Raw genomic sequence first — 13,874 nt, forward strand, 5'->3', positions numbered from 1 at the left:
TCTGTGTGTATGTGCTGTGTGTAGTGTATGTGTGTGTGGACATGCTGTTTATGTGTATATATGCTGTGTGTGGTGTATGTGTATATATTCTGTGTGTACATGCTGTGTATGTGTGTATATGCTGTGTGTGTGGTGTGTGTGTATATATTCTGTGTGCACATGCTGTGTATGTGTGTATTTGCTGTGTGTAGTGTATGTGTATATATTCTGTGTGTACATGCTGTGTATGTGTGTATATGCTGTTTGTGTGATGTATGTGTACATATTCTGTGTGTACATGCTGTGTATGTATGTATATGCTGTGTGTGTGTGTGTGGTGTATGTGTATATATTCTGTGTGTACATGCTGTGTATGTGTGTATATGCTGTGTGTGTGGTGTGTGTGTGCTGTGTGTAGTGTATGTGTGTATATATTCTGTGTGTACATGCTGTGTGTGTAGTGTATGTGTGTACATGCTGTGTGTGTAGTGTATGTGCTGTGTGTGTGGTGTGTGTGTGCTGTGTGTAGTGTATGTGTGTATATATTCTGTGTGTACATGCTGTGTGTGTAGTGTATGTGTGTACATGCTGTGTGTATGTGTGTCATTGTTACAAGTGTAAGCCTGCCCCTGACTTTCCCTAAATGTTATGACCTGGCTGTGAGTATGGCAGGATCCCTGAATTCAGCTCCTAGTTTTGGAGCAGCAGACATTGCTGGAGCCTGAGGAGGTGAGTAACCACTGGACAGCAGGTACCTGACACTTGTCACCCCCCCCACATTTCTAACTGCTTGCATGGCAGTATAGCTCTGCTACAGTCATTTCTAACTATACCTTTGTGTTCAACTCAAAGTTCTCTGTGCCCCCCAAGAATGCTTTTATAAATATGCAAACTAGGTTGAAAAGAGCACCAGGGCTGTACTTATCTGTTGTGACGGCCAGCCGTGAGCCCTGCTCCTCTTCCTCTCTCCACCTAGCTGCGGCAATGTCACACAAGGTGCTGCTGTAAAATCCTGCGCATGCACACCGTCCCTTTATGTGCCTGAATGTATCTGCTGCCGGCAGCCTCATTAACTGAACTGCGCATGAGCCCAGAGCAGTTCAGATGCCCGGGAAGCTGCGAATGCAGTGGCGTTAATTAGTTAATAATTGGACAGAAGTATAAAAAGTTATGGCAGTGGGGATAAAAAAAAACTTTTACGACCTGATGGCAAAATAGTCCTTCTTTGGGTGTTCAGGCAGTGAAGAGTGTCCCTAGAAAACCATAACTACTGCGAAGGGGCTACAAGGAGGGCATAACTAATGTGAGGGGGCACAATGTGGGCATTAGTACTGTGTGGTAGCACTAAGGGGAGATGCCAGCACAGGTATTTCACTTCACTGGGGAAGTTACCACCCCTTCCTTATGTGATTATCCTCTTTGCTGTCACCACAGGGACCTTGTTCCGTATCCAGCGGACGTTGCGCCGACTCCAGCGACACCCTGGATGAGGTAGGACCAGTTGGGTCTTTTGTTTATTGGTACCGCTGTGTACCCTATGATGGATTAGTTAGGGCTGGGTGAGTATAGTTCTGCATTGGGCGGCGTTAGAGGGGTTGCCGCAGAGCACTATGTGCGACACTTCTTTTCCCCTCTTTATGTAAATCGGAGTGTGGGGAAGGGGGCAATGCTGAATCCTTGCACCAGGTGCCGGAAAGCCTAGCTACACCTCTGTAACGTGCACGGAGGCAGGTGTCAGCTGGCACTGGCTGGCTGTGCATGGATTGGTTTCAGCCCCGTTTACCGGATTACCGCTGCTCTCCGTTTTCTGATTGCGGCACGCGCTCGGGTCTCCTGTGTGTCGAGCCCTGACTTGGAGACTAGTGGGGTATATATATATATACTGATGAAACAACCTCCTTGATATGTCGTCTCTGCAGTAAAGGGGTCTGTACCAGGATCGAGCTTTTCCGGATAGCCCGGCTGTCTGACCGGTGGGCGGTTTATATATGTGGGATAAACAGGTGAATAATAAAAGAAGCACTCCTCGCCCCCCCACTGTAGGCTTACAGGGGCCAATAGGAGGGTGCAGGGCATATAGTGTGACTGGGGTGGTACATGCCTACAGGTACCAGTGTGGGGTAGTGCCGATCTGTCAGCAGTGGGCAGAGCAGGCGCGCTGCCCGGTCTGGGGCTCTGTCCAGCTGGGAGTGGCTTGTCATATTTAAGGCAAGGGTCGCTGGCAGGCAGCAGCCCAGTGCCAGTGTGAGGACCGCGCTGGGCGGACATGCGGGCGCCGCTCAGGACTTAGTGCTGCAGGTCCCCTTCTCCCTGGAGCCGCCATGAAGTTCCTGAAGTTGCTTCTCTTGCTCGCAGTGAAAGGTAAGGCAGCGGCATGGCCGGACCTCCATGGAGCCGCGCTGCGCTCTATTCTGGGCGCCCGTGCTATAAATGGCGCTCTCGTACCTCACTGTGACATGCTGCTCGTGCTTATTTATAGCCCGGCCAGCGTCGCGCTTCTCTTTCCAGGCTGTGAGGTAACTGCTTGGCATTCTCTTCCAGGCTTGATAGCAGTCATCCACGGAGCGGTCATTGATCCCTTTGACGTTCTCCAGAAGCCCACCAATGAGCTGGAGCGACCCGGGCTGCACGAAAAGCCTCAGGCTACTGGTGGGAACCTCATCATTGCGTCCTCCAGAGGTAGGTGGACAAGTCCAGGAGACCTGGGTCAACCTGCTGGATGCCTTCTTGTATGACAGGAATATCCGCTAGGGCTCAGAGCATTTTCTTTCCACTTCTGTTCCGTTTAGTTTTTTTGCGGACGGTATGCGGAACCATTCACTATAGGTCTGCTAAAACAACCGAAGGTACTCTGTGTGCATTCCGTTTCCATATTTCTGTTCTGTGAAAAAGTATTACATGCACTATTATTGTCCGCAAATCATGGACCGTGGCCCCATTCAAGTCAATGGGTCCGTAAAAAAATACGGAACGCACATGGAACACATCGGTATGTCATCCGTATTTTGCGGATCCATACTGTAGAAATGCTATGCCCAACCCATGCTCATATGTTTGGTGATTAATAAGTTGCTGTTTCCGATCTGAAAAAAAACTGATCAAATACGGAAACCATACGGATATGTTTTGTGCAATAACTGAACGGAAGAGGACTTAAATCAGAGAAAAAAAAAACAGACAGCAAAACAACAACGATCATGCGCATGAGTGCAGGACGAGTTGTATTATTTTGTTGTGTATATATAATGGGTCCATTTACTATGACCCTTTTTGACTTTTAAATGCTATTGTGGTGTTTCTACTCTGCCCTTGTCATTTCCTGGAAAAAGTAGCGTGCGGTGGTCAGAGCTATCAGACTCGGCACATTTACCATAATTTACTTCAATTTACTAGTGTGAGGGTGCGATCACATCACGTTTTATGCCTCCTTATGTCATATACATTCGGAAAAAAAGGATACAGAAACACAGCACGCCACGTTCTTGTATCCTGCACAGTCCGCTTTTTTTTTTTTTTTTTTTTTTTTTCCCTCCAATGGAACTCTATGGGGAACGGATGCCACTATGACAGGAGGGGTGGCTCTTGCTTCTTCTGTGGAGCCGGGGAGCAGCCAGGCCGGCTCACTCTCCACCCCATGCTCAGATCTCTTTTCCTGATTGGGCACTGTTGCTACTTTGCAGCTCCAGCTCACTCTCCACTACGTCCTGATGCACACAGTGTAAGGCCTCGTGCACACGACCGTTGTGTGCATCCGTGGCCGTTGTTCCGTTTTCCGTGATTTTCTGCAGACCCATTGACTTTCAATGGGTCCGTTGAAAACTCAGAAAATGCACAGTTGTTTATCAGCGGTCGTCATCCATGTTTCCTGTCCGTCAAAAATATGACCTGTCCGTCTTAGGCCTCATGCACACGACCGTTGTTGTGTTCCGTTCCGCAAAATGGGGTTCAGTTGTTCCGTGATCAGTTTCTGTGTGTCTCCCTTCATTTTTGGAGGACCACCAGACATAAAGGAAGGTTAAAAAAAAAAGTCTAAGGCCTCATGCACACGACCGTTGTTTGCTTCCGCGTCCGTTTCGGCGATTTTAGTGTTTCAGGTGCGAACCGATTCATTTCTATGGAGCCGTTGAAAATGCGGATAGTGCACCGTTTGCCATCCGTGGTTCCAGTCCGTCAAAAAAATATAACCTGTCCTATTCTTGTCCGCGGAAAACGGTTTGCGGACCCATTCAAGTCAATGGGACTGCTAAAAAATGCGGAGGCACACAAGATTGTCGTTCGCGTCCGTTTTATTCCTGTCAATACATGGCAAACCTGTCTTAGACTTTTTTTTACCTTCCTTTATCTCTGGTGGTCCTCCAAAAATAAAGGAAGACACACTGAAACGGATCACAGAACAACTGAACCCCATTTTGCGGAACGGAACACCACAACGGTCGTGTGCATGAGGCCTAAGACGGGTTTGCCATGCAAATGATAGGAATAAAACAGACGCGGATGACAATCTTGTGTGCCTCCGCGTTTTTTAGCGGTCCCATTGACTTGAATGGGTCCGCAAACCGTTTTCTGCGGACAAGAATAGAACAGGTTATATTTTTTTGACGGACTGGAATCACGGACGCGGATGGCAAACGGTGCACTATCCGCATTTTCAACGGCTCCATATGAATGGGTCCACACCTGAAACGCTAAAATTGGCGGAACAGATGCGGAAGCAAACAACGGTCGTGTGCATGAGGCCTTATTCTGATCCTGGCTCTGATTTGGTTGATTTTGGTGAGCAAAGTGATGCTGACAGTTCTGATACAGAATATAAGAAATATTTGTTTTCTGGTGACACTAAAGAGTTAATTGAGGCAGTCATATTTACTGTGAATTTTCAGGAGACAAAGTGCAGAGATCAGTTTATGACAAGATGTTCAGTGGACTGAAAAAGAGGGGGGAAAAGTGTTTTTCCAATGTGCAAAAACCTTCATTATTTAATGAAATGTGACTGGAAGATTCCTGTCAGAAATCTGGATTATATAGACAGACTTACAGATGAGTCTGTTCTAGAAGACTGTCCTCAGGTAGCTATCAGGTTCAATGTGCCACCCACTATGCAGCCCAGTATTAGTCTGTCGCCTGAGGGCATGTGCGCGCACTCCCCTCTGCACTCTTACAGCTGTTTCACACGAGCGGATGCAGTGCGTGACATCCACTGCGTGAATGACAGCCAAGACCCGATGCGGACTGCAGAAGCACGGAGCATTAACATGACTGATAATGCTTCGTGTCTCTCTGTGACCTCTTTACTACGAAATCACAGTGAGATAAAGTTGTCACTGTGATTTCGTAGTAAAGAGGTCACAGAGAGACACTGAGCATTATCAGTCATGTTACTGCTCCGTGCTTCTGCAGTCCGCATCGGGTCTTGGCTGTCATTCATGCAGTGGATGTCACGCACGGCATCCGCTCGTGTGAAACAGCCCTAAAGGGCTAGTGTGTGTGCTTGCTAATCCTTCCCCAACCAATGGCTAGGGATCCCTGAGTATTTAAAGGGGTTATCCCATCATAATGATCACTGTTAAAGGGAACCTGTCACCGGGATTTTGGGTATAGAGCTGAGGACATGAGTTGCTAGATGGCCGCTAGCACATCCACAATACCCAGTCCCCATAGCTCTGTGTGCTTTTATTGGGTAAAAAAAACTATTTGATACATATGCAAATTAACCTGAGATAAGTCCTGTCCCTGACTCATCTCATGTACAGGACTCATCTCAGGTTAATTTGCATATGTATCAAATCGTTTTTTTTTACACAATAAAAGCACACAGAGCTATGGGGACTGGGTATTGCAGATGTGCTAGCGGCCATCTAGCAACTCATGTCCTCAGCTCTATACCCAAAATCCTGGTGACAGGTTCCCTTTAAATCTGTTAATGATTTGACAGTGATCATTTTTGTAAATCTACTTTATTAACAAATTCCCACCGATTAGGATAAAATTAATCTCCACTTACCTTATTGTTGTGACTCGGTCTCCCCTGGTTACGACCACCACTCTTCTCCAAAATCCTGATGGTCGCGCTTGCCCAGAAGACTCCTTCTTTTCTCCCGGCCGGGCCGCTCGCTGTTCTGAATGCGCACGTTGCCGCGCATGCGGGACGGTGACTTCTTCCCGGACAGAATAGTACAGAGCTTATTCCTCTGTACTATACTGGGCAGGAATAAGTCACCATTGCGCATGCGCAGCGGCGTGTGCGTTCAGTCCAGCGCGCGGCACGTCCAGGAGAAGACTTCAATCAAGATGAAGCCCGCCCCCAGCCAGAATCCAGGAAGTGAACGCGCGGTGGCAGCAGGTAAGTTTAAAAACGCAAAGTGGGATAACCCCTTTAAGGCATAGGGTGCAAAAACTTCAAGGTTCCTTGGTGAACAGCAAAGGTGTATTGAAGTTTAGTGCTTCAGCATTCGTCTATGATTTGCCTGCATTATCTCCTGCCTCTGTATCCAGTGTGTCTCTAGTTCTTACCCGCCCTGCATATGTGATCCTGCACCTTCAGTTTCAGTTTTGTTTGTATTTTGAGTTAGACTAGTTGCACACTAGCGGCGGCAACCCGGCAGGCTGTTTCGGCAGGGAACAGCCATGCCAGATCGCTCTGCAATCTGGCATGGCCGGAAGTTTGTAAAGCTCTGTCTGGACCCAATCACTATAATGAGGACTGGATGGAGATCCTGCTGGATCCCGGCAAATATGCAGAGAATCGGCCAAAAGAAAACTGCTGAGCGCCGCTCCCTATTACAGTGAATGAGGCCGGACAAAGCCTTATAAAACTCCAGCAATGCCAGAGTGCGCATAGATCTGGCAGGCTGTTCCTTGCTGGAACAGGCTGTCAGATCGCCAACGCTAGAGTCCAACTAGCCTACACCTAGTTCATTAGCCCCTGCATTGGGACCATCACAGGGGATACTGCTCTGTTTTTTCTCCCCTGCAGCGAAGTCCAGATAATTCTGCTGGGGTTAAAGGGTGAATTCCAGTGGAGTGCCAGAATAACGCCCTTAGGGTTTAGCCCAAAGCCAACCCAATTATTTTGGGACCACACTCACTGATCTGTAACAAAAGTTAGAAAACGAAAGAAAATCTCTGTTGCAGTAGGGATTTTATATAGTTTCTCTATACCTTCAGGACGCACATTACCATTTGCCTATTCACCGTCATGGTTAAGAGATTTCTAAGGCTAATTTCACACTAGCAGCAGGACGGATCTGACAGGCTGTTCACCCTGTCGGATCCATCCTGCCGCTATTTCGCCGGACCGCCGCTCCGTCCCCATTGACTATAATGGGGACGGGGGCGGAGCTCCGGTGCAGCACGGCAGTGCGCGGTGAGAGGCCGCCGGAATAAAAGTACTGCATGTCCGACTTTAGTCTGGCGGCCTCTCACCGTGCACTGCTGTGCTGCGTCGGAGCTCCGCCCCAGTCCCTATTATCGTCAATGGGGACGGTGCGGAGGCACAGCAACATGTCATCTATTATCTTGGCTGGGGTGGTTGATAAACTGGAAAAAAAAATCCAACCCTTGTCCATCCCAGTTATGTTGTATGGAATCCAGAAGTACCGGTAGTTTATTTTCTCCAGAAAATATTTTCTCAATTTGTTAAGTAAAGGCTCTCATATAGACAATAACAGTATGCATTCCAGCAGTCAGTTGGACCCAGTCCCATTCCAGGATACTTAATGGATTAATCTTGTCCTAATCGAACAGGATCAGGAGTATCAGGAAAATTGGGTACATGTTTCTCCCAAGGTGAGACACTATTGTAGTTGGGAAGCCTAAGGCCTCTTTCACACGACAGTATGTCCATTTCAGTGTTTTGCGGTCCGTTTTTCACGGATCCGTTGTTCCGTTTTTTGCTTCCGTTGTGGTTCCGTTTCCGTTCCGTTGTTCCGTTCCGTTTTTCCGTATGGCAAATACAGTATACAGTAATTTCATATAAAAAATTGGGCTGGGCATAACTTTTTCAATAGATGGTTCCGCAAAAAACGGAACGGATACGGAAGACATACGGATGCATTTCCGTATGCATTCCGTTTTTTTGCGGACCCATAGACTTTAATGGAGCCACGGAACGTGATTTGCGGCCAAATATAGGACATGTTCTATCTTTAAACGGAACGGAAAAACGGAAATACGGAAACGGAATGCACACGGAGTACATTCCGTTTTTTTTGCGGAACCATTGAAATGAATGGTTCCGTATACGGACCATATACGGACCGCAAAAAACGGCCCGCAAAACGGAAAAAAAAAACGGTCGTGTGAAAGAGGCCTAAGGCTGAGTTCACACGGGCGAGATTTCCGCGCGGGTGCAATGCAGTAGGTGAACGTATTGCACCCGCACTGAATCCGGCACCATTCATTTCAATGGGGCTGTGTACATGAGCGTTTTTTTTTTTCACGCATCACTTCTGCAATGCTTTAAAATCGCAGCATGCTCTATATTCTGCGTTTGTAACGCAGGACAGGCCCCATAGAAGTGAATGGGGCTGCGTGAAAAACGCATTGCATCTGCAAGCAAGTGCGAGTGAGATGCGTTTTTCACTGATGGTTGCTAAGAGATGTTTGTAAACCTTCAGTTTTTTATCACGCGCGTGAAAAACGCATCAAAACGCATTGTACCCGTGCAGAAAAAACTGAACAACTAAACGCAATTGCAGACAAAACTGACTGAACTTGCTTGCAAAATAGTGCGAGTTTCACTGAACGCATCCTGAACGCATCCTGAGCCAATCCGTCACGCTCGTGTGAACCCAGCCTAAACAAAATTTAGGATTAAGCTTCCCTTGGGTGTCCAAAGACCTTCAGACTGTGACAGTGGATGCAAGTCTGATGGGCGGGGGAGCGCACTTCTCTAATTTCTCTTCAAGAAGATTGGTCTCCTGCCTAGCCAAAAGTTTCCTCAAATCTAAGTTCTACAGTTTGGGAGGCGCTATAAGAGCTGTCCTTGAATGTCCAGAGAAGATCCAACAATTTGACAGTAGTATCCTCTCTAAACCACCAAGGGGGTTCTAGGAGCAGATTCCTTCAAATGGTATGAGAAACGATATTTGTTTGAGAAGAAAAATAAATCTGAGGTCCTTTTTCATCTGTGGTCCACTCCATTTTATGGAATGGGAAGTTGAACATGGAAGCAGATTTTCTGGGTGAGAGGTGTCCTGGGGAAATAGTCTGGATGCTATGGTTTCTATTAAGGCCTCTTTCACATGACTATGTATTCTGTGATCCGCAAAATGTGGGGCTGTCCGCATTTTTTTTTAAGACCCATTGAAATGAACGTGTCAGCATCCAATCCACCAAAAAATGTGGATTGGATTCGGACCGAAAATACGGTTGTGTGAAAGCAAGAGATGGAAGGTCCTTCCGGTTGCTTCTGGCAAGAATGCAGAACTTTAGCTTGGATGTAGAATTTTCAACTGGGCTGCGTGTTTTCCCCCTCTACCTCTTTTGCTAAGAGTTTAAGGAAGTTCCGTGAGGAGAGGGCCTATGTTATCTTGATTGCTCCGGTTTAGCCCCAAAGGTCTTGGGCTTCTCAGGACAGTCCCTACCTAGATCCTTTTGTGCAACAGGGACCAACTATCTCAGGGTCTTAGCCTCGATCCTCAGACAGACTTTACTTAGGAGCCCAGAGGCTGATTCTGAAAGCTAGAGGCTCCCCAGAAAAAATGTATTTCTATCCTAAAACTTTAATAGGCAGGGTTTAGCAAGGAGTTGGGTCCAAGCATAATAAGGCCCCCTGCACACTAACGTGTGCTTCCAGTTGCCGTTTTGCGGATCCGCAATACACTGGTGCTGTTCCGTAGGCATTCTGCATCACCCTACAGAAGCTCTACGGAGTGCTTCCGTGGGGTTTCGTCCTGTACTTCCGTTCCGCAAAAAGATAGAACATGTCCTATCTGTTTGCGGAACGGCCGGATCACGGACCCATTCAAGTGAATGGGTCCGCGATCCGCTGCGGCTGCCCCACGGACTATGCTCATGCATTGCGGCCCGCATTTTGCAGGCCGCACCACGACCATGGGGCGCACACGTTCGTGTGCAGGGGGCCTAAGGGCTTATTCACACGAGTGGATCCCGTGTGTGGAATCCGCTGCTTGAAAGAGAGCCGAGCCCCATTTCGGACAGCAGAGACACGGAGCATTAACATGATTGATAATGCTCTTTGTCTATCTGTGACCTTTTTACTACAAAATCACAGTGACAATTTTATCTCACTTTGATTTTGTAGTAAAAAGATCAGAGAGGCATGGAGCATTATCAATCATGTTAATGCACCGTGTCTCTGCTGTCTGGAATGGGGGTTGGCTCTCTTTCACGCAGGGGATTACCTGTACGGCATCCGCTCGTGTGACAGAACCCTAAGAGTTCAAGTCTCTGCTCTTAGATCTATGTATGATGAGAAAATTGCTTAGATTTTTGAAGGGCACTGATAGGTTAAGGCTTTATGCATAGAGCTGTATTCATCCGTATTGCAGATAAGAGTGTCCATTTCTGTTGATAGAAAAAAGGGAACTTGTCATCAACTTTATGCTGACCTCACTGAGGGCAGCATACAGTAGGGACAGAAATGCTGATTTCAGCGATGTGTCACTCATGAGCTAAGGCCTCTTTCACACGGGCGAGATTTCCGCGCGAGTGCAATGCGTGAGGTGAACGCATTGCACACGCACTAAATCCGGACCCATTCATTTCTTTGGGGCTGTGCATATGAGCGGTGATTTTCACGCATCACTTGTGCGTTGCATGAAAATCGCAGCATGCTCTACTTTGTGGGTTTTTCACACAACGCAGGCCCCATAAAAGTGAATGGGGCTGCGTGAAAATCGCAAGCATCCGCAAGCAACGGTTGCTAGGAAACGGTCGGGATGTGGACCCGATCATTATTATTTTCCCTTAAAACGTGGTTATAAGGGAAAATATTACCATTCTTAATACAGAATGCTTAGTAAAATAGGGCTGGAGGGGTTAAAAAAATTGAACTCCCCTTAATCCACTTGTTCGCGCAGTCCGGCTTCTCTTCTGCCTTCATCTGTGAGGAAAAGTACCTGTGGTGACATCACGGTGCTCATCACATGGTCCATCACATGATCCATCACCATGTGATGGGCGCAGTGACGTCACCACAGATCCTTTTCCTCACAGATGAAGGCAGAAGAGAAGGCGGGCTGCGCGAACAAGTGGATTAAGGGGAGTTAAAAAAATGATTTATTTTTTAACCCCTCTAGCCCTATTTTACTAAGCATTCTGTTTTAAGAATGCTATTATTTTCCCTTATAACCATGTTATAAGGGAAAATAATTACATCTACAGTCATGGCCAAAAGTTTTGAGAATTACATAAATATTGGAAGAGTTGCTGCTTAAGTTTTTATAATAGCAATTTGCATATACTCCAGAATGGTATGAAGAGTGATCAGATGAACTGCATAGTCCTTCTTTGCCATGAACATTAACTTAATCCCCAAAAAAACTTTCCACTGCATTTCATTGCTGTCATTAACCCTTTCATGACCAAGGGTCATTGATGCCCCAGTGTCCAGGTCAAAATTTACAGTTCTGGTATGCACTGTTTTAAATAATATCTTTACAAGTGCTTTGCATATCATAACTGTTTTGACTTTATTTTTTCCAAGACACATAGGGTAAATATTTTATTGACTGATTTAATAAATGACAGTTTTTTTTAATTATTATGAGCAGAGAAATAGCGAAAAAATATTTTTTGAACTTTTTGGGGTTAATTTGGCCACTACACTCCCTTAATTAGTAGTACAAATGCAAATATTGATACCAAAATATATTACCTTACTGATCAGGACGTATAGAATATCTGAATTGTGTACGTCGCCCACTCCCAGGGCACTTTATCTAGCCCAGAAGTAAAGGCATACCTTTCAGCTTTAAAGTGCCATTTTTTCCATAGGCCATTAGATAGCACCATGTTGTCTTTGCAGTGGCCCTATGCAGCCAAAACATAAAAAATCACCTAAAAAGGACACTACTGGGTAAAATAGACATCTTGAAGTATTCAACGAGGGGTATATTGTAAAAATGCTTTTCCATTTTTTTCCACTTTTTGTTGGAAGATGGAACAAAAAATAAAAAAATAGCATTTTTTCACTTTGCTGCTAATTTATGCCAAATTACTGCAAACATGCTGCAAGCTATCAAGAAAAAGCGCCCCGATATCAATGCGGGAAACTCTCCTGCAAAAAACAACACCCCAATTGTGTACGTCTCCCATTCCCAGGGCACTTTATGGCACCCAGAAGTAAAGGCATACCTATCAGCTTAGATACTAGCATGCTGTCTTTGCAATAGCCATATGCAGCCAAAACATTAAAAATCACCTAAAAAGGACACTACTGAGTAAGGCTACTTTCACACTAGCGTTCGGGGCTCCGCTTGTGAGTTCCGTTTGAAGGCTCTCACAAGCGGCCCCGAACGCATCCGTACTGCCCTAATGCATTCTGAGTGGATGCGGATCCGCTCAGAATGCATCAGTCTGGCGGCGTTCAGCCTCCGCTCCACTCAGCAGACGGACACCTGAATGCTGCTTGCAGCGTTCAGGTGTCCGCCTGGCCGTGCGGAGCCAAACGGATCCGTTCAGACTTACAATGTAAGTCAATGGGGACGGATCCGTTTGAAGTTGACACAATATGGCTCAATTTTCAAACGGATTCATCCCCTATTGACTTTCAATGTAAGTCAAAACGGATCCGTTTGCATTATCATGAAAATTTTTTTTTTTGTTCATGGTAATGCAAACGGATCTAAGCGTTTGCATTATAGGTGTGGATCCGTCTGTGCAGATACCAGACGGATCCGCACCTAAACGCAGGTGTGAAAGTAGCCTAAAATTGACAATACAAAGTATTCAACAAGAGGTTTATTGTAAAATAACTTTTTTTCCATTTTTTTTTACACCTTTTGTTGGAACATGTAACAAAACTGCAATTTTTCACTATGCTGCTGATTTAGCAAACTACAAAAAATAAATAAATACTAGTATAAGTACTATGTGTACCAAAAATAGAAAAAGAGAACAGCAATATTATATATATTTTTCTTCATCAAGAAAATGTAAAAGCGTGCCTGTGTATGATACACTTTAAAACAGTTTCCAATACACAGTGCTGGCCGAGAGGGGCAGTCAGGGCAAAAGTATCTTGCGTCTCGTCTGATGCCTCTTTTTCAGCAGACACGGCGCCTCCTTTGTGGATGTCTTTGGTTTAGTGTTGGGGGTATAGCTGCAATAAAGTGCCTTTCAACGAATCTCCTTATTTCTTCTGCTTCCAGTGGTAGGGTGGGGCCTCTAATGGGGTACATTAATTTCTCAATAACTATTTCTTGATAGCAAAGAAATGTTTGTGTTCCCCCAGACTTTTTGTACAGCACATAGGAGTTGTACATTGCCTTCTGTAGCAAATAGATAGATAACTTTTTATACCAGACATAGGACTTGCGCATTACCTCGTATGGTTTAAGTACCTGATCAGACATGTTAGTGCCCCCTATGTACTTATTGTATTCTAGTATGCAAGTCGGTTTTTGTTTATCGGTGGTTGACCCCCTTTCTCTTACTGGCACTGTGGCTTCTGTGTGAATCGTACTTAGCATAGGTACATCTTTTCTGTCCTTGTAGCGTAGTGCCAGCAGGTTGCCACTACCAAGGGCATCAGATTGTCCTCTTTGTAGTTTTTTTGCCAGCAGGGATTGTGGAAAACCTCAGTGATTTCTCCTGAATGTGCCACATGCTCCCATATTTGCTTCTTGCATGCTCTGGAAAAGGGGAATACTTGTGTAATAATTGTCTATAAATAATTTGTATCCCTTTTGTAACAGGGGACCCATTAGTTC

The 13,874-nt window shown here is 45.8% G+C and overlaps 1 protein-coding gene across 3 annotated transcripts in view; it reads left to right on the forward strand.

The window, feature by feature from the left end:
• The first annotated feature begins 2,144 nt into the window (after positions 1 to 2,144).
• Positions 2,145 to 13,874, forward strand: part of HBEGF (heparin binding EGF like growth factor) — a 103,312-nt gene continuing 91,582 nt past the window's right edge. The window contains exons 1-2 of one of the 3 annotated variants that reach the window (XM_044277794.1): positions 2,145 to 2,340; positions 2,521 to 2,658. In XM_044277794.1, the coding sequence (XP_044133729.1) occupies positions 2,301 to 2,340; positions 2,521 to 2,658 (178 nt within the window). In that variant the 5' untranslated portion in view covers positions 2,145 to 2,300. The remainder of the gene's footprint in view (positions 2,341 to 2,520; positions 2,659 to 13,874) is intronic. The other 2 variants (XM_044277793.1, XM_044277792.1) reach the window with 2 other exon arrangements.

This window comes from Bufo gargarizans, chromosome 2, assembly GCF_014858855.1.
Source record: "Bufo gargarizans isolate SCDJY-AF-19 chromosome 2, ASM1485885v1, whole genome shotgun sequence".
Classification (NCBI taxonomy): Eukaryota; Metazoa; Chordata; class Amphibia; order Anura; family Bufonidae; genus Bufo; species Bufo gargarizans.